Consider the following 22,202-nt stretch of genomic DNA (forward strand, 5'->3'; position numbering starts at 1 on the left):
AAAAGAGGCATTAGCTCAGACTTCCTGTACTAGGTAACTTAAAGGATGTGGGTCATCCAAAAATTACCTCTTCTCACCCTTCCAAAAACAAAAATAAAACACTACTAAATTGTAAAAAGTTCTTCATTTGGGGCAGCTGGGTGGCACAGTGGATAGAGCACCGGCCCTGGAGTCAGGAGGACCTGAGTTCAAATCCGGCCTCAGACACTTAACACTTACTAGCTGTGTGACCCTGGGCAAGTCACTTAACCCCAATTGCCTCACTAAAAAATAAAAAAAAAAAGTTCTTCATTTAACATTTAATATTTTAGCTGTTGAAATGTAAAGTAAGTAGTTCTCATTAATTCTAGGTCAAATCCCTGACAGGATTGTAATAAATATGCATATATTGTAGCCTGTTGGGAAATATATTATCAGTGTGAATAGTTTTGGACTGTTTTGTAAAATTTGTGATTTAATTTTGCCATTTTAAAGTATTATAGTAGTTCATAGTTGTATCATTACATTTAAAATACATTGTTAATCATATCTTTTATTTATTTAGTGCAGAATCTTTTGTTATTGTAGGAAAGTCACGATCTATTTTATGGCATGGTTTACAGGAATACAATGTGACACAAAAGTGGGAACTGTCTGTAACTAAAGTTATCTAATATTGGATAAGTCATTTAATGTATGAACTCATCAACTTTTTTTTAATTACTGATTCTTTAATCACTTAAACATCTAGGACAAAATCAAAGATATAGTGTTATTTTATACATCTTCTTGTCTACTTCTGAATTTCCCAATGCCCTTTCAATCTTTCCTTTCTTCCTTTTCATCAGTTTGCTCTTTTCTTCTCCATTTAAAATTATATGCCCTTTGGTTGATTGGTTGATTGTTTTGTTTTTTAACATCATAGTCATTACTATTATAGTTCCCCACCACATTAAACTCTCCCTTATAGCAAAGACAAACCTTTCAGCAAAACAGACCCAAGAGATCAATTACATCTGAGAGTATGTTTCAATCAGTCAGTAAACATTTATTGAGCACCTACTATATGCCAGACACCATGCTAAGCTCTGGGGATACCACACACACACACACACACACACACACACACACAAAAGGCAAAAGACAGTCCTTGACCTCAACAAGTTCATAACCTAATTGAGGAGAAAACAAGCAAAAATATATGTGCTAATGAGCTACATACAATATAAATAGGAGATGATTAACAGAGGGAAGGCACTGGAATTAAGAAGGGTTAGGAAATGCTTCCTGTAGAAGATGGGATTTTAGTTGGGACTAAAAGGAATCCAGGAAATAGAGATGAAAGGGAGAGTGTTCCAGACACAAGGGATACAAAGAAAATGCCAGGAGCCAAGAGATAGAGTGTCTTGTTCATGGAACATTCAGGAAGCCAGTGTCACTAGATGACACTGAGTGTGAGTGGTAACTTAAGGTATAAGAAGTTTGGAAAGGTAAAAGGGAGCTAAGTGATGAAGGTCTTTGAATGCCAAATAGAGTACTTTGTATTTGATCCTAGAGGCCATAGGGAGCCATTGGAGTTGATTGATTAGCAGGGATGATGTGGTTGTACCTGTGCTTTGGGAAAATCACTTTGGTGGCTGACTTAAAGAAGGATTAAAGAGGAGATAAACTTGGGTTACTCAAACTCATCAGCAGGCTGTTGCAATAGCTCAAGTGCGAGGTGATAAGGGCCTACCCCATGGTGGTGGCAGTGTTAGAGGAGAAGAAAGGACATATTAGAGAGATGTTACCACAGTGAAATTGACAGGCCTCAACAACAGCTTAAATATGAGTGAGAGAGTGTGAGGAGTCTAGAAATGACTCCCAGGTTGTGAGCCTGGGGGACTGGGGAGGATGATGTTACCCTCTGTAGTCATAAGAAAGTTAGGAGGGGGAGAGGTTTAAGGGGAAAAGATAACAAGTTCTGAGACATTTAAGGAGGCATGAAAAGGTTCAGAAGAGCTAGTGTGAAGAGTGGGATAGTGAGTTATCACTATCCTAGGGAGTTATCACTCCTTATCAAGGGAGTTAGTTGCAGTAGGATTGCCAAACAGCAGTGAGGACCCATTTGAGATTGTGTGACAAGTTTTTAGTAGACCCAAACAAAAGGCATGAGTGATTTCCTCCACTATCATTTAGCCGCATGTGTGTAGGAGAAAAAGTGATGAATGGTAGGAACAATCCAAGGCTGAGGCTTGGAAGGGTATGATCAATAAAAATGATAAGGGGAGGGAGCAGCTAGGTGGTACAGTGGATAGAGCACTGGCCCTGAGTTCAAATCTGACCTCAGACACTTGACACTTACTAGCTGTGTGACCCTGGGCAAGTCACTTAACCCTCATTGCCCCACCCAAAAAAAAAAAAAAGATAAGGGGGCTAGACCCTCAAGAGGACAGTATAGAGTTGAATTGTTGAATTGGTTCACAAAAAGGTTAAGGGGGGCAGGGAGGGGGGGGAGTGTCTAGTGCAGGGGAGTTGGCCTTGTAAAGAACTGAAGGATCCAGAGGATTGGAGTCCTGGTGTGGATGAAGATTTGGGTAAGGGGAGGGAGAGGTGGAAAGCCAGTAGATTATGGTCATATAAGGGAAATTCAGAATTCAGAACATGAAGGTGGTCCATTAGTGGGTGATGTGGCAAGGTCAAGGGGATGCCATATTCTGCACTAGTCATCCTCCACCTTTCTACAGAAACCCCTTTGTCATAAAATTTTAAGTCTTTATTTTTTTTCCAAGTAGTATCTTGGCACACAGAATTTTATAATCAATAAGCCCAAGACAATGACATCTAAAAGAAGCAGGGTAATTAACATTAAAACGACAGTGCTATTTGTGAATTTTCATATATCTGGATTTAAAAAGCCTCATTATCTTACTGTAGCCACATGGCCTAAAATACCATAAATGTGCTATAAGTGTTCTCATATATTTACATTATCTTAAAGGCCATTCCCCTGAAAGTTAGCTAAATGTACCTGGAGATTGAAATACTTCAGCTTTTTCATCCTTGAACAGTTTTAGAATTTTAAATCATCACCAAACATCTATTAAATGCCTGCCTTCCAGAAGAGCACTTTGTGAAACACTAGTGATATAGAGACAAAAATAAAGTAATTCCTGTCCGTAAGGAACTTCTATTCAACTGGGTGAATTTTAGTAGAAAGTGGAACTTCAGAGCTTATTTTGTCCAAACCCTTCATTTAACACATAAAGAAACTGAAGCAGAGAAGATGAGTGACTTGTCTAGGGTTGTGCAGCAGTTAATGACAGAGACAAGACGAGTCTCTGCCAACTGAGGCTTGTCCATTTTTAATGAATAAAGTGGGCTTGAAAAGGAGAATGCTCTCAACAGAATGTGCTGAACAAACAAAGCATATCAAGGGATTTAGAGCAGCCCCACTGAATTTCCTGTGCTATTGAGATCTTACTGATTTGGCTAATCATCAGGTTGACCCTACTAGTGTTTTACTTTTTCTTTTTTTGACACCACACCCATGTTTCTTACTAGAGGGTATACAGCCTAATTCCCAGTAAAAAAGCATGGCTTAAGACTTGGTATATAAAAAATCAATATAGATAGACTTCTCAAGTCAATAGATACTGTTAAGGGCTAAAATTCTAGCTAGTCTGTCTAAAATATCCAATGAGTGGTCGCCAATAAATTATAAGCTTTAGCAAGAGTTAGACTTTTAAGCGTTTATTAAGGAGAATAAGAATTTGGTAAAGAGAGAAAGGCCTAGATTCCTATCTATTAAAGGGAGAGCGCATTTCTAGCTTCCTTCTCCACCAGCATCCTCAGGAAAGAGAGAGAGACAGAGTGCTAGTCTCTTCCTTCTTCCTCTCACTAGCCAACGTCACTTCCTGACGCCTAAAGAAAAGACTCCTGGTCTTGCCCTCAAAGACCTTCGCTTCATGGGTGGAACTCTTCTACAGTAAGTCTCCAGCAGGTGGTGTCATTCCAATTGTTACAATACCTAGATACATATCTTTGCTTTGTATCTTGCTTGCCGTTTCTCACAAGTCCTCCTTGTGAACAGCTACCTGGCTAGACTTTTGACATTGACTTTTTTTTTTTCTTTTTGTGGGGCAATGAGCATTAAGTGACTTGCCCAGGGTTACACAGCTAGAAAGTGTCAAGTGTCTGAGGCCAGATTTGAACTCAGGTCCGCCTGAATCCAGAGCTGGTGCTTTATCCGCTGAGCCACCTAGCTGCCCCCTTGACATTGACTTTCAATACCTTCCCACACTCCCTAGCTTCCTAGCTCTCCAGCCATACCCTGGAGACTCTTGTATCTTGGGCAGGTGTTGCAGATGGATGGTGAGATAGACCTAGAATTTGGGGAAATAAGTAAATCAACTGGGGGCAGCTAGGTGGTGCAGTGGATAGAGCCCTGGAGTCAGGAGCACCTGAGTTCAAATCCGGCCTCAGACACTTAATACTTACTAGCTGTGTGACCCTGGGCAAGTCACTTAACCCCAATTGCCTCACCAAAATCAAAAACAAAAACGGAAAAAAAAAAAAAAAGTAAATCAACTGAATTACATTTTAGAAGAGTACAGTGCCTAAATCACTTACCACCACAAAAGCCTGTTCCTTTAACACCAATATTTTCCTGACCATAAATCGCTGATTTTAGTAGACTTTTAATGGCAAATTATACTGCTAAAAAGGGCAATGGAGAAATGCATAATGAACATAAGCAAGCATCTTATAGCATGCTAACGCTTTAGACTTGAGATTCAAGAGTTGACATAAACGGTATCCATAATATTGATGACTGAGAAAAGTTAGCAAGAATAGGTGAAAACAGATTGACATCTGAAATGGAGTATTCATATTTCCAAGATACAAAAATAATAGAATGAGAATGTCTAGCACTTTGGGATGAGCTTCTATGGAGGATTTATGGGAAAACACGAATGAGAATTGAATGCGATAAGAAGACAGTGGGGATTTCATCTGTATCAGCAGAGATGAAACCAGATCAAAGAAATCATCGGTCTGATTCAAAGGACCAAAGCAAAAAGCGGAAATTGACTACCAATGCATAGTTCTTTAGGGATTTGGGAGAAAGCTGGCAACATGAATATCCTGATAACTTTCTAGAAAGGGTTAGTGCTGGCCTAGAAACCAGGCAGCGTTCTCAGTGACACTTAACAGGCATTTTTCCAGAGTTAGAAGAGACCACCAGCATGCACGAGTGATCAGCCCATACTCTGAGTGGCCAGAGGGACAGCAAGGTATGACCTTTGCCATGAAGCTAAGAATCTGTCAGCAGAGAAAAGGCTTCCTTCTCCCCTTGTGGGGAGGGCACCTGCAGAATCCGAAGGGGAGAATCAGGCCAACTATACTCTTATGGATTTATGTCAGGCCATAAGTTGCAAAGCACAGTTTGTCATATATTATGTTTAGCAGGTACATTTGGAATAAGTACATTGGTAGTATTCATTTGTGCCTTAATGTTTGTATTACCCCATCACCTCTCTCCACCCACTGGCCAGCTAAACATGGATCATTATAGCTGTAGGAAAAAGAAATATGAATAATATCAATCCACAGATAATCCCTCAGTTTATATCCATTGGGCTCAATCTTTGTCCCAGCAAACCTCATGAAGACCATAATCATTTAAGCCCTCTAGTGTAGGTGTTAACATATCATGAGGCCGTATAGAAGAGAACTAAGTAGCCTGAATATTTCTTGAATAGAGAATTGGTTTTATTTATATATCCTAATATTTAATATCAATTTGTCTTAGTGACTGGTTTTCCTAATAAAATTATAAAATGGTATTGATTATTCTCTAAAAAAGCAAAGGTCATTTGAGGGAAACTTAATTTGAATTGATAAAACTGACCATTATGGGAAAGGATATTTTAAATGGAAGAATATTTTTTCGAGGAATCGCTATGAAAGTTATTAAATGTTCAAATTTTAAACTGTATCAAACTATTTAGAAGCAGGTAATGACTAATTTTCTGTTGTCTTGACTCTTGCAGGTAAACTACGGTAAAGTCTGTAATGAAAGTAGAAAAGGATTGAAATTTACCATCTCTCATGGCTGTAGTCCAGAATTTGTCTTTGTACCATATGGTAGCACCATTGCTGTTTATACAGTTTACTCCGGAGAACTGATAACTATGCTTAGGGGACATTATAATACTGTTGACTGCTGTGTATTTCAACCTAATTTCCAGGTAAGTGAAGTACTTAAGGGAATTTAAAATGCTCAGGCAGCTTGCCCGACCAGTTGTGCATAAAATAGCGGATTGTGGTTTGGTCCTCTAGAATTCCAATTGGAAATCAGACTTAGGTTAGAGACACAGATATAGCTTAAGGTAATAGTGTATGACTTGATTGGCAAAAATTCACTTTCCTCTGCATATGGACTCCATTTATTTGGCAATTAATAATCTTACTCTTATTGTGTTTTACAGAAGGTATTTTCCTGTAAGTAGTCTTTGGGGGAGGGAATGCGATAATTATGAATAAAAATAAAAATATTTCTTTAGGGTATTTCATTGATTCCCCCCCCCCAACAACCAGCTATTTGACTCAAAGCAGTGTTTTTTACTACATGGGCTTTTTTCTTTCTCACATTTTATACTCACTCACTCAAGGGATTAACTAAGTCCCCAACAGAGCTCTCTTCCAACAGAGCTATGAAATACTGTTGCAGTATCTCTTGATATGCCATGTGGGACCGCAACATATCACTAAAAGTTTTACTAAGTTTCTTTACACACAGTTTTTGTAGTGTAGTGGTATTTATATACTTCCTGCTGACAGTTTAGATTATCTAGCTATTCTCATTGTCTAACTTCTTGAATTTTAAACATGGCATTCTCCACACTGTCCCACCTTTGGGGCAGATTGTGACTAAGATATCTTCCTTTACTAGCTTTCTTCCTTAGCAGAGTCTCTCTTCCCCATAGATTCTCTTGTGATTTCTGAGGAGGAATATAGTTATAAATATGTAAAGTGATAAATGTACAAATGCAAACATTTCTTTTTCAGAATTTTTTTCCCAGAGAAGCCTTGGGGTGTTTTTAAAATATTTTAAGCAATTGATTTTTGTTTTCCATCCCCTATGAAAAAGACTTCTCAACATTCCAAACCATTGAATATAGCTTTTGCTTCTTGTTATATGTCTCTTATTTAGTAAGGTCTTGAGAGCAGAGATGTGGGGTTTTGTAGTATGCATGTATACATATTCAACAAGTATAAATTGATGAAGATAGTAACTGGTTTCACCCTGAGATCTGTCTACCATTCAAGTAAGCATGTCCCAATGACTTTATTGTTAATATGTACTATCATCGGGGGCAGCTAGGTGGCGCAGTGAATAGAGCACCAGCCCTGGAGTCAAGAGTACCTGAGTTCAAATCCGGCCACAGACACTTGACACTTAGTAGCTGTGTGACCCTGAGCAAGTCACTTAACCCCAATTGCCTCACCAAAAAAAAAAAAAAAAAATATGTACTATCATCTTAGCTGTGTTATTTGCACTGATATGTTTAGTTTCTTCTTTTTCTTTTAATGACTCTTATACTACCCACCTGATGCAGCCATGTCAAAACTGTGTTTCAAGGTCACCAAATAAAAGACAATGTGGATAAGTGCAGTATTTAATTGTTTAAAGTCACATTTCTGATTTTATTAGTAATATACAAAGAGAGGCATTCATTCCAGAACCAGCCAGGTGGCATGGTGGGTGGAGTGCTGGGGCCTGGAGCCCAGAAGACCTGAGTTTAAGTGTGGCCTCAGTCGCTGGGCAATTCACTTAACCTCTGTTTACTTTGGTTCTCTCGACTCTAAAATGGGGTTAATAATCACACCTAACTGCCAGGATTGTTAGAATCAAATGAGATAATATTTGAAAAGGACACAGCACAGGGCCTGGCACAGTTTATTTACGTCCTCTTTTCCTCTCTTCTTGCCTCCCTACTAACTTTTTCCCCTTCTCTCCCTCCCTCCCTCCCTTTCTCTATTCTTTCCCTGTCTCTACTCACACAGTTACTACCCTGCTCAGGCCCTTATCCCCTTACCTGGTCTATTGTAGTTGTCTCTTCTTTGTTCCCATTGTAACCCCACATTCCCCTCCTCTCCAGTCCATCTTCCATACAAGTACCAAACTGGTGTTCCTTAAGCAATGAGTTTGCTCTTGTCATTTCTCTGTTCAGTGATCCTCAGGGGCTCCCTTCTGCCTCTGATAAAATATAAACTTTATGGGGCAGCTGGGTGGCGCATTGGATGAAGCACCAGCCCTGGATTTTTGCCCCACCAAAAAAACAAAAGTAAACTTTATTTGGTATGTAATGCCCTTCATAGTCTGCTCCAATTTTTTTTGTTTGTTTGTTTTTTGGTTTGGGTTTTTTTTTTTTCCCATAGGGCATTGAGGGTTAAGTGACTTGCCCAGGGTCACACAACTAGTAAGTGTCAAGTGTCTGAGGCCAGATTTGAACTCAGGTCCTCCTGAATCCAAGGCCATTACCCTTATCCACTGTGCCACCCGGCTGCCTCTGCCAAACTACTAGACTGATTTCACATGTACTCTGCTGTCCACCTAACCTCACCTACTTTTTATAATGTATGCATAATATTATATACCTTTACTCCATAACCTGACTTCATTCCTTTGCATAAGTTGTCCCCGCTTCTCACCTCTGCCTTTTGAAATCCCCAATTCCCTTCAGATCTTGGCTCAGAAGCCATATTCTACACAAATCCTTTCTTTATTGCCCTCATTTTTAGCATTCTATTCCACCCATGCCTCAGAAATTACTTTTTGTATATATTTTGAGAAAAGACAATTTGGTGGGGCAGCTAGGTGGCGCAGTGGATAAAGCACCGGCCCTGGAGTCAGGAGTACCTGAGTTCAAATCCGGCCTCGGACACTTAACACTTACTAGCTGTGTGACCCTGAGCAAGTCACTTAACCCCAATTGCCTTACCGGAAAAAAAAAAAAAAAGGCAATTTGGCACCTTTAGATCAGAAAGATGAATTTGACTCTTATTCCTGATCTTTATTATTTTTGTAACCCTTAGCAAGGCCCTTAACCTCTTCATGCCTCCAGTAGATATTCTACGACTAAGTTGCAAGGCAGGTGCTAATCTCCCTTAGTAGAGGGTGTTTACTCATTGGGACTTCACTATGCCAAGAAATCACAGACAGGCCTAGCTTAAGTGTGTATATTTATCTAGTTTGTATTTGCATATCTGTGTGCATATTGCTCCTTCCCATTAGAGCATGAAGTCCTTAAGATTTCTTTTTTGCCTGTATATACCCAGTGCCTATAACTGTCTGACATACAGTAGGTGCTTAATAAACTTTTTTTTTAGAATTAAATTGAAACACACTTAAAAATTTCTGTACTGCCCTCTATAATACAATATTCTCATATTCACACATAAAAATTAGCATTGAACTTTTAAGATAGATACAATGGCACATGCCATCCACAAGTTCTAAATGCCACTTACAAATGGAGTGGCCCAACTTTGTTTCTATACAGCATATCTTTTCCTTTTGTAAAAAATATGCAGCAAAGTCTATTTAAATGGAAAAACAATACTCTAGAGGCAGCTAGGTGGTGCAGTGGATAAAGCACTGGCCCTGGATTCAGAAGGACCTGAGTTCAAATCCAGCCTCAGACACTTGACACTTCTTAGCTGTGTGACCCTGGGCAAGTCACTTAACCCCCATTGCCCTGCAAAAAAAAACCCCAAAAAACAAAACAAAAAAAAACAAAAAAAAGAAAAACAATATTCTTACAGCTACTACTATGACTAGTATACAGATATAAATTTTGTTCATTTAAGACTCTTTGTGACCCCATTTAGGGTTTTCTTAGCAAACATACTGGAGTGGTTTGCCGTTTCCTTCTGTGGTTCATTTTACAGATGAGGAAACTGAGGCAAAGAGGGTTTAGTGACTTGCCCAGGGTCACCCACAGTTAGTAGGTGGCAGAGGTCAGATTTGATATCAGAGAGATATCTTCCTGACTCCAGGCCTACCACTCTATCCACTGTGCCACCTCACTGCCCCAGTAGAAATACAAGTAGTCTATCTAAAGTGCATTCATTTGCTGTTTGCCTCCTAGTATGCAAGGGAGATCCTTTAATACCTAAGTCAAAGAAAAAGGGAAAATATTTTTCACCTGAGATTTATGATATCGTTTCCTTTTTCATGGTAAGGAAGATCTTTTTTTCTGTAGAATCTAGTAATAGTAACAAAAAGAAATGGAGTAAAAGATATTTTATAAAAGCATATAATTCAATGTCAGTAATATGACTTTTTCAGGGATAATAGGACTGTTGTCTTTAAAAATCTGCCTTTTAAAAACATGGGAAGATATTAGTCAATTTCAGATTCATTCTAAATCTTAGCATTCTCCATTGTCACATCTTCCTATTCTGTATCATAGGAACTTTATAGTGGGAGCAGAGATTGTAATATTCTTGCTTGGGTGCCAGCTTTACGTGAACCCCTCCCTGATGAAGATGATGAGGTAAGTCTATGTTTTACAAATTGTAAGTTTTAAATAGTAAAGAATTAGGTAGGCAAATTTTATTACTTTGTTTTTCATAAGTCTTTCATCTGAATTTTATATATTTAACAGTCAGCCTGTAAGCCATAAATACATAAGTTTAAGTCCTAATTCCAACCCATACATACTTGGTGACCCTTGGGCAAGTTACTCAAACTCTCAGTGCCCTAGGTATCTCTGTTATTTTAGAAGTCACAAAAAAAAGTGTTAACCTTTGTTGGTAGAGGGAGTTTCCTCACCTGGGATATTACAGGTCTAATACCTATCCCTGTATAATTCAGCATTACTTACCTGATAGGTACTCAAAGTAGTAACTATACATTTATAGTACTGAATAGTAGTATATTAGAAGAGGCTAAATGAAAAGTCATGGGATGGATTAATCACTAGAAAAAGAATACTTCATTTTGGCAAATCAGACTTAAGGTGGTAGTCATTACATTACCTATTTCAGTTCATAAATGTTTATTTAGATCTGTGAGGTGTTGTGTTAGCTGTTTGCTTCTCCCAGCCAGCTCCTCGTTTAAGAGTCCTGTAGTGCAGAAGAAAATGTTCTGGATCTAGGGTCAGAGCCAGAGCATGAGCCAGCTGTCTCTTACTACTTTGGTGACTTTGGGCAAGTTACATAATCTCCCTGGCTTCAGTTTCCTTGTCTGAAAAATGAGAGAATTGAATTAGACGGCCTCCCAGGTCCCTTCCATCTGAAAAGCTATGATTCTCTGATGCTAACTTTCTTCAGGGCTCAGAGCAGATATCATGGCCTGCTCCAAACCTGCCCTCACCTTCCTTCCTCCAGTTGTTATTTCTGTCTCTCTCCACAATACTCCTGAAGTTGAACCTCCTCTTGCCATATAACCCAGAAGATTTCAGTCAGCTTTTGTATGAGCAATAGACACCCCACCCCCCACCTTGTAAATCTGCCACACAAGAGGAGCATTCAAAACCTCTTCAATTGGAAGTTCAGCAAGAGAGGCATTGATTTCAACCTGACTTCAGCATAAGTTGATGACAGTCTGTTAAGAATGCTATGGCAAATTTGAACTCAAGTCTTCCTGACTCCAGGCCCTGGGCTCTATCCACTGTACCACCAGCTTCCCTATTGAATCTAAATCCCCCATTTTACAGAGGATGAAACTGAGACCCAAAAATTTGAGGTGACTTATCTGAGGTTCCACAGGTAGTAAGTTACAGAGCCAAGATTTGAACCTGGGTCTTTAAACTCCAAATAGTGATAACAATAACTACCATTCATATATCATTTTAAGGTTTGTGAAGTGCTTTACATATTTTAACTTAGATGACTACTTAGCCAGGGTCACACAACTAGTAAGTGTCTGAAGCCAGATTTGAATTCAGGTCTTCCTGGCCTGGCACTCTACCCATATAGCTCCAGTGATCTTTGTACCTCACCCTTCAGTCTCTCTCCATTTATACTTGGTCTCATCCATTTCTTTTCCTTACTTCATCTTTTTAAATGCCATTTCCTCTCATAGCACACATCAGAACCTGAGATGTTAGAGTATATATAGTACTTCTGTTGTCACTGAGAATGAAAATACCTTGATGTATGAGAAACATTCATACATTGTTCCATTTTTCATCTATTTCTTGTCTTCCTGATAATTGCACCTTTGAATGCTCTTTGAATGATGTAATCCACTTTGGCATAAGTGCGAACTTTGACAAACAACATTTCAGTATATAAGAACAAAAAAGAGGATTATACATGAAATGATGAATTTATATTCCAAATAGTTTTTTTTTTCTAATTTGTACTGAATTTAACACGGAAGTAACAAAATTGCCCTTTTAGTGTCATTTGGACTTCTTTCTGTGTATTGTTTTGTTTTACTGATGCTATTTCTTTTACATCTCTTTATTCCCATTAACTTCTTTCCAATCTATCAAAATTCTTCTAAGAAATACATACATAATGATTGGCAACATCTGAAAATCCATATCTCATTCTTACCTCTATTTCATTACCTCTCTTCCAAGAGATGAGTTGCCTACTTCATCATCAATTTCTTGTAATCATGTCTGGTCACTGCAATGGTGAGACTTCTGTAGTCTTTCAAAGCAGTTTTCTCACACCAAAGATTTCTTTTTGTATCCATTAATATTTACTGTTTACTGAAGTAATACCACTCTTTAATCTTTAGCCATTCCCCTTGTCATGATGCCTTGCAAATGAGTTTTTATTTTAAAATGGTATTGCCCTTGATTTTGATGGCAAAGAAATCAAGTGTTGGTTGCCTAACTTGGTTTCTGCCATCTTTGTTTGGACCTCTTTGTTGTGTTAGTTGATTTACATTGCCTAAACAGGAAATGATGATAATCAAAGTCAGTCTCTTTTCTTTTATGCATTTCTCATTTTTATATCATAGTCTTGTTTGAATAGATAGCTTATTGAAGCTGTTCTGAAGTAGCTTCTCATGTTTACTATTCCTTCTTTAATTTTGTTGATTTTGACCTTTCCAGTAACATATACTGATATGCTGATTGTCTATACAGATGATCTTAATATGATTTCCACATCAGTAACCAGTAATTTCCTTTTTTCTTTTTTTTCTTTTTTTTTTTTAGTGAGGCAATTGGGGTTAAGTGACTTGCCCAGGGTCACACAGCTAGTAAGTGTTAAGTGTCTGAGGCCGGTTTTGAACTCAGGTACTCCTGACTCCAGGGCCGGTGCTCTATCCACTGCACCACCTAGCTGCCCCGATAAAGATAGATATTCTTTTTTTTTTTTTTAGGGTCAATGAGGGTTAAGTGACTTGCCCAGGGTCACACAGCTAGTAAGTGTCAAGTGTCTGAGGCTGGATTTGAACTCAGGTCCTCCTGAACCCAAGACCAGTGCTTTATCCACTGTACCACCTAGCTGCCCTAGTAACCAGTAATTTCCTAACTGATAAGATAGTCATGTTCATATTTTTTTTTTTGGAGATGTTGTTCACCTTTTGACTTTTAGCACCTTTTGGCTCACTTTTAGAAGGATATATTCATAGAGAATCAAAGTTTATGTTTAGTAGGCTTGTGGAGGTCACAGGAAAGAAATCTTGTCAGATTCTTAGAATTTCTCTACTTGTTCATCTTTTACAACAGATTTTTTTTCAAAGTAGTGTTTTTGCTTATGCTTATTACAGATTCTTTAACTTAGTATAACCAAGTCTCTAATGAATTGATAATTTCATATTGCCTTTGAATGAAACTAACTCTTCTAGCTTCTTTGGTTGACTGACCAATATTAACATGGTTTTTTCAATAGGATGTTTGTTAATCATTGTACAAAAATCTCACATTTAGAATACCTGTGGTTAAAAATGTATTGCCTAATAACCAGCCTACCGAACTAGAATTTGGAGGTAGATGGGTTAGAGTATATAACTAGAAAACTGCCTAATACTTTATTATCTCTAAAGCTTTGCTAAAATGATTTAGTCCTTAAATGGTTTCCAGTTTGGGTGCAGTGCTTGCCATTCAGTCCAATTTTGATTAATTTTGAGTCATTATAATAAATTATTTATAAGATCAAATTCTAATGAATTTATTTTCTTACTTTAACTTTTGAATTGTTAGGAAAATCTGTCATTTTAGTCCAGATTCTTTTATTTATCATATACTCCCATATGTTTATATTTATTTATGAAGTAAGTGGGTGTGTATACTACTGTACTAATGGATTGGAATGGAAAAAGACTGATTAAGTACTTATTACATGCCATTCATTCTGTACAGCTGGAAAAGTGAGATAGTCCTAGTTCTCAAAAAACTCATATTCAATTTGGGGGAGACAACACATTTAAGAAAGTTTAAATGCAGATCTGCTGGTCCTTAGGGTATGTCATCAGGGCAGGTAGCAATGGTTTTAAACATCCATGGCCAGGGGTCTAGAACAACCATGCCCACAACCATTGGGAAAGGTAGGTCTTGTTGGAACCTGAGTAATAATCTAGCTGGGGCACTGGGGAGAGGGGTGGACTCTGCCTTCTGGAAACCAGAGTACTAATAATTATGCATGTTATAAAACAAAAATAGAAATTTTAAAAGAATGAGATAAAGATGAAATAACATTTGATCCTAGAGTCAACAATGAGCCAACAGAATTGGTAGAATAGAGGAATGACATGGTCAGATCCTCACTTTAGGAAATTCACTTTGGCAACTGTGTATTAGAAAGGGAAGAGATGCATCAAGAACAATGGCCCGAACTAAGGTGGCGGTTTTATGAGTCAAGGGAATAGGACAAATGTGGAGGTAGAAGAGGCAAGACTTCACAACTAATCAATTATATCCAATCAAATATAACTTAGTAGTAGTAGATGATGTAAATGTTGCAAAACTAGGTATCTGAAAGATAGAGATCTATGATTAGATTACCACCAATGAAACTTACTCTGACTTATCCAAAACATATTCACCAGTCATTGCTTGGGACACAAAGTCCACTCTTTAAGAGATGTTTACCTAACCACAAGGTGATCTCAGGATTAAGGAGTGGATATGGGTGTGATGGATTTTCCCAAGAGTACCTGCACAGCTGCTGCTGTGTGTACCTGGGAATTTATTGGTAACTTATGAGGGAAGGGATTAAATTGTGGAGTATTTGGGAATAAGGGTAGGTGTTGTTGTTTTTGAAACAAGCCTAAAGGTATCACTGGAAGATTGGGGATGGCAGGGGTATGTTGGAGCCAACCCCAAGCAGCTTGTGACTTAGGGGAGTCAATTCTTATATTTTCAGTGTGAACATTTACACCTCAGAAATCAGCAAATGCTACATATCAGAACTTGATTAATTGCTTTGTTGATTATCTAGACTTAAGAAATTGGTAGAGAAAATGTTAATGGTACAGTGTATATGGGCTTTTTAAAAAAGCTAGTTGTTAAATATTTACTAGCACACCCTTATATATGACCCATATTTCCACCCTCTGACTCGTTTCATTACACATTCTCTAAGGTCAGACCACAGCTCCTACTTTGGAGATCACTGATCTATAGGGCCCTTCCAACTTTAAAATTCAATCATATCCTTTTGGTGTGGTTTTTTTTAAGGTCCTATGAAAAACTAAAAAGTAGAATTCAGTTCAATTCACCAAAAATATATTCCTCACTTTATTTATTTATTTGTTTGTTTGTTTGTTTGTTTGTTTTTAGTGAGGCAATTGGGGTTAAGTGACTTGCCCAGGGTCACACAGCTAGTAAGTGTTAAATGTCTGAGGCCAGATTTGAACTCAGGTACTCCTGATTCCAGGGCCAGTGCTCTATCCACTGCACCACCTAGCTGCCCTACTCACTTTATTTTTAAGGCACTGTGGTCATTGTAACAGGAGGTACCAAGACAAATAAGGTTCTTTCTCTCCCTTTAGGGAATTTATATTTTTGTAGTAGTTCACACATAGGGGTAGGAGTACAGATAGCATCTGTAATTGAAACCTTCTCTACTAATACAGCTCAACACCTTCACTGCAAATTATAGTCTTAGAAAGTCCAAGGGAAAGGTTATTACAGGGTGGTAGTTAGCACATCATTAGTGGCACACCACAAGGGTCATAACTGAGTTTGAATGCAAGTAAGACTCAAGTTGGGGAGATGCACTAGAAGAAGGGGGGGGGCCAAAATCTAGAGGTCATAATGATGACATAGTAGTTGTAGTGAGACACAGTGTGAGAGGTAGACAGATAAGTGGCGGTATAAAGGTAAAATTTAGTATGATACAGTGAAAATAGCTTTGTACTTAGTTGTCAGGAATGACCTGGAATCCAATCATACTTTTGACACTTAATAGTTATGTGACCAGAAACAAATCACAACCATTCTGTCAATTTCCTCAGCTATAAAAGGCGGGTGAGAGCTATGGTACCTACTTCAAGGATGGGGATATGGATCAAATGAGACCATATATACAAAGTGCTAGATAAATGTCAGTTGTTGGAATTTTAAAATTCAGGATCTTAGAGGATGATACAGTATCATGAGATATCAAGGTCTAAAGTAAGACCGTAAAGGTGTGAAGTTGAAATGAAAAACAGGGGTAACATTATTGGAGTTGAGGAAGTGAAGGAATTGTACGATCTCTGTATTGGAGGGAATAACATGAGTGTTGATGTCCCAGGAGTCTTCAATTTCAGATGGTGATAAAGGCCTTAAAGCCATTTAGGAAATTGATAGAGTAACTTGGAGGTAAAAAAGAGAGTATAGACAAATTGCACAGATATCAAAGAAGGAGAATGGGACAGAAGAATAGTCTGGAGGCAAAAGATAACAAAAAGTTTTCAAATATCCCTCATCTAGGCCTTGTGAATCAGGGGGAATGGGAGAATGAGTGGCCGCCAGTGGTCAGAGTTACAAAGTATATAGTTATCTTCAGGAAAAATCTAGGTTACTCTTACATCAAGAAGACTAAAGGATTGTTGAAGAAAATTTTGAGATCAATGAAGAGTTTGTTAACATGTTCTAATGGGTCCAATGAGCTAAGCCAAGAAAAGGGGCAAATCAGGTTTTGGTAGGGCTTATAACAATAAGGGTTTAGGAGAAGGTAGCATGTGTCTTCCAAGTAGTATATCTCTTCCTTAGATTACTGGGATCAAGGAGTCAGTTTAACGAGAGGTATATTAAAGCTGTATGTAGGCAATAGTCCTTTTTTTAATTCAGCTAGCTCTGATTTTTAAGACAAAGTGTAAAATACTGTGTAATATGAAAATTAATCTGGGGGGTAGCTAGGTGGTGCAGTGGATAAAGCACCAGCCCTGGATTCAGGAGGACCTGAGTTCAAATCCAGCCTCAGCCACTTGATGCATACTAGCTGTGTGACCCCAGGCAAGTCACTTAACCCTCATTGCACCGAAAAAAAAAAAAAAAGAAATCTGACAATTCTGTGGGATAAAATGTAAAAGAGAAAGACTGGAACTAAGCATACATATGAGGTTTTCTTGCTGTCAGTAATCTTCCTAGAACATGGCTCCAGTAGTGGGAATCTCCAAGTCAAAGAGGTTGAACCGTTTAGGAACTTTTCTTTCATAGTTCCAAATTTGCTTTTTATAATGATGGAGCCAATTTACAACTATACCAGCCATGAGTGAGCCTGTGTTTCTTCTCACGTTCCCTACAGCAATGAGTTTCCCCATCTTTGAGCATCTTTGGTGACTGAATAGGTACAAGGTTATAACCTCAAGGTTGTTTTAATGTGCATTTCTCTGATTATTAGTATGGTTTAACTTTTTTCCAGGTTCTTTTTAGTGCTTTCTTCATGTCTTTTGAATAAGCTTTTTAAGGCTAATAAAGTTTCACAGTACCTAATCTTCCAAAATGATTTGCCATTTACCTTTAATGACTCACTTTGAATAAATGCGTGGTAATGAAATGTCATTTGTTCATTCATTCATCCATTCATCTATTCATTCACTCATTCATGCCACAAACATTTCTTAAGTACCAGTACTATTCAAGGACTGTGTCATCAGTCTCAAGTAACAGTAGCATCTGTTTTTTCTACTTTTTAAAGTATAGGCTTACTCATCAGAGATCATTTCACCAAATAATACTAATTAGTTATCTGGACACTGCTAAATTTCTGAATTAAGACCTAAAGTCTGAAAGAGGAAAAGCTATAACACTTGACAACAAAGTTAATAATACAGATGATCCCAATTAGAAACAAATTTTCTTTAGTTAAATTATGTTTTACTTAGGATGCATTTAAAACTAAATATATTTCTACAAAATAAAAATGAAGTAAAATTTAGGACAGAACAATGCTTGTTACTATAAAATGTATTCATGCATTTAGTTCCTAAATGAAAATAGCATTATTTAAGCTACCGGGATGAAAGAGGATTTTTGTAGTAATATATTGCCTGTGTGGATGTTAGCATTTTTTTTTCAGCTATTGACAATATATTTCACAGCTAAATTTACAACCGAGATACTTGGCCATAGTACTGAGCTTGCGAATTGTTTTGTCTTGGCCTTATACCAAATGAAAGGGAGGAAGAAAGCACATGTTGATGAATTTTCAAGTGGCTGGCCAAATGCCACATGACTACTTACAGATTTCAACACCTGTCTAATTTGGTTTATTATGGTTTGATCAGTTTTAGCATACAGCTGCCTCAAATGAGCAAATTTTCTACTTTGAAAAACAAAATATAGTCCAATAATTTAGGTTAACCATTTATTTTACATTATTATTTAATAAGTATATCCCACTGTGCTGGAACTACCATATATATTAAATCCAAGTTATAACACAGTAGACTACATTAAATGGCATAAGAATAGCTTGCCAAATGAAAACAATAAAAATAAATTAAAAGTAAATCTACTGTGACTTATGTATAAAAAGGATATTGGAAGAAAATTAAATTGCTTAATTTAGTAAAAAGCTGTGTGCCTCTGATGGTTTCTGTTTATTTCCCAGTTACGCAATTATATTAGCACTTCTGAGAGTAAAACCCCTTTTTGAGTGCTTACTTGTAGACATTTCATTTATAACAACAGCAGAAATAAAGCAAATCAAGCAGAGGATAAAATAGGGGGAAAATAAAACAAGTCACACTCAATGGCTTTCAGTTTTAGGTATGAAAACATAGTCCCCTTGAAAATGATTTTGATTAGATTCTTAGAACTTCCTGGTGACTGTCATGGTCATATGCCATATCATGTTAATATGAGTTAGGGCTATGTCCATTAGCAATTTTTACTTTGAAAGATTTTTATGGCATCATAGTAAGAATATGGATGTCATAGAGGTATATATAAAGAAAAGGTTGTCGGGGGCAGCTAGGTGGTGCAGTGGCTAAAGCACTGGCCCTGGATTCAAGAGGACCTGAGTTTAAATCCAGCCTCAGACACTTGACACTAGCTGTGTGACCCTGGGCAAGTCACTTAGACCTCATTGCCCCCCCAACCCCCGCAAAAAAAAAAAAAACAAACAAAAAGAAAAGGCTATCTCTACAGGGCCCCACTCAACATAGTAAATTCCAAAACTGTTTAGATCTGTAGGAATGTCTACCATCAGTTGACTCTACCCACATTCAACAGCCCCATCGTTTCACTTGTATCATCACCCCATTATCATTGGGCTACACACTACTGGAGTAAGAACAGAACCATCTGCCTTCTTTAAGTCAGCTCAACAACTTCCACAAACTTAAATTTCCACCTTAAAAAAATTAAGATGCTAAAAAGAAGAGGTTCTCAGATCTCAAATGGATCTGTGGCCTCATCCATTTGAGAGTTCCCTCTAATGATGCAGATAGAAAGGCATCCCTGCCTGCCAGTAAAAGAAGCATCAAATTAATTCAATTTATTTCCGGTATTGAGCAAATGCTTATTAAAATTAGGGAACATATGGAACAAATACATACTATTTAGTTCTATAGTAAAGTAAAAATCCAGAGGATTGTGATTGCTAATGTTTTAACTTTGTAAATCAGCTAATATCTGTACTGATGGTAGAAACAACACTTTAACATTGAAATGGTGAAGGGATTTCTATAGTTTGTAGGTTTAGAGTGCATCAGTGAGTGCTCTGAACTAGCAAACTCCCCTAAAAGATAGTTACATGTAGAATTATTTAACTACATCGTGATCACAAAGATGTGGGCCAGACTAAATGTTCTACATGCTTTCCAACAACCATGCCCAAGACTTCTGAGAAACAAACAATTCCCAGCGTTTTTTCAATTAGTAATTTAAAAGTGAGGTGCTCTTTAACAATCTCTGACTTAGAGGAACTTGCAGTCTTTACAGACAAATCTTTTGTGGAGGTGTCGGGTTTGTGTGCGTGTGTTTGTGTGTGGTGGCGGGGGAGGGAAGAGGGACAAAGGAATTAAATTTTTATAATGATAAAAAGAAAGGAAATAAAAGATATCCATTGTCAGTATTGGTTCATTTTACTCATGCAAATAAGAGTAAGTACCTACATGAAGAGCAGATCATAACACCTTTTTGCTAACCTCTCAAACCTGCCAGAAATTAATTATTTATTGGAAGTTTTATTAAAGGAGGGTGAAAAAGAACAAACTACAAATGTATAGGATCACAGATCTAGAGCTAAAAGGAACATCAAAGACCATCCGATGCTTTCAGTTAAGCAGAGAAGGAAACCAAAGCATCAGGATGTCAGGCAGCTTTCTCCACAAATAGTAAGTAAGCCTCAGAGGTGGGATCTGAAAGGAGTTCCTCTAACTTCAGAGCCTGTGTTCTTTCCAGTGTCCCACACCAAGCTTTGGACTTTATATTACAGATAGATAGATAGATAGATAGATAGATAGATAGATAGATAGATAGATAGATAGATAGATAGATAGATAGATGGATGTATATGTGCATATGTGTGTATATATGTACGTATATGTGTATATATGTATGTATATGTGTGTATATATGTGTAGAATGCTTTTGTTAATATCATTGTTGTTAATAACACATTTATGTAGTGCCTTTTAATCCATGTGTTTTATACTAAACTCTGGTTGAGGACAATCATGAGCCAAAAAAAGCTGATTTTTGGTAGCCCTCAAAACAGCATCAATCAGTCTAGGTCTGAAGCTTGGTGGAAAGATTATGGTGAAGGCAGAAAGGAAATAAAAGGTATCCATTGTCCGTGTTGATTCATTTTACTCATGCAAATAAGAGTGAGTACCTACATGAACAGTGAACAGCAGATCATAACACATTTTTGCTAATCTCTCAAACCTGCCAGAAGTTAATTATTTATTGGAGGTTTTATTAAAGGAGTGTGAAAAAGAACAAACTACTTACAAATGTATAGGATCACAGATCTAGAGCTAAAAGGAACATCAAAAGCCATCCCATGTTCTCAGAGGGGGTATCTATATGATCAGTACTCATGGGAATTCCAAAATAAAGTGCTATATATTGGCCCCAAGTCAGCATATTGTTAACATCTGTTGGGAATTAGGAAATTTTCCATGGAGGAGGAGGAGAGGATGGGAGTGGGAGTGAGAGCATTTGAATTGGACTTTAAAGGCATTTAAACAAGTATAAAAAGATAGACACGAAGAGGGAGAACATGAACAAAAGCCACCAAGGAAGGAGAACACAGACTATGTTTGAGGGCCAAGAGTGGTCCAGTTTAACCAGAGTGTAGCATGTATGGAAGGAAATAAGAGATAAGACTGGAAAGGAAAGGTGATAATTGGTAGAGATCATTGAGTATTGGGCAGAAGAATCTGAACTTCACTTGTTAGGCTACAAGAACCCACAAAACTTTTGCAAACAATGGAGTCACCTGGCAAGATCTGGGCATGTGGAAGATGAGTCTGGCCATTTTGTGAACATAGACTCAAGAGGACGAAGTTAAGGCAGACTGACCTATGAGGTGATCGTTAAACTGGCCCAAGTATGTGATGATGAGGGTTTATTCTCTCACAGTGATGACCACGGGAATAGAGATAACAGATCTTCTTGACTTGTTGTTATTCAGGCATTTTTCAGTCTAGACTTTCTACACAAACTTTATCCTTCAAATTTGTCTTTGTTGTTGTTCAGTCATGTATCAGGAATCCCATTTGGGGGTTCCTTGTCAAAGAACTGGAGTGGTTAGCCATTTCCTTCTCTAGTTCATTTTATAGATGAGGAAACTGAGACAAATAGGGTTCAATGACTTGGCCA

The 22,202-nt window shown here is 37.7% G+C and overlaps 1 protein-coding gene across 1 annotated transcript in view; it reads left to right on the forward strand.

Annotated features, from left to right (window-relative positions):
• Positions 1 to 22,202, forward strand: part of ERCC8 (ERCC excision repair 8, CSA ubiquitin ligase complex subunit) — a 65,756-nt gene that overhangs the window by 42,403 nt on the left and 1,151 nt on the right. Inside the window, exons 10-11 of the mRNA XM_043978897.1 lie at positions 6,015 to 6,212; positions 10,443 to 10,526. Coding sequence (XP_043834832.1) covers positions 6,015 to 6,212; positions 10,443 to 10,526 — 282 coding nt within the window. The remainder of the gene's footprint in view (positions 1 to 6,014; positions 6,213 to 10,442; positions 10,527 to 22,202) is intronic.

This window comes from Dromiciops gliroides, chromosome 1 (genome assembly GCF_019393635.1).
Source record: "Dromiciops gliroides isolate mDroGli1 chromosome 1, mDroGli1.pri, whole genome shotgun sequence".
Lineage (NCBI taxonomy): Eukaryota > Metazoa > Chordata > Mammalia > Microbiotheria > Microbiotheriidae > Dromiciops > Dromiciops gliroides.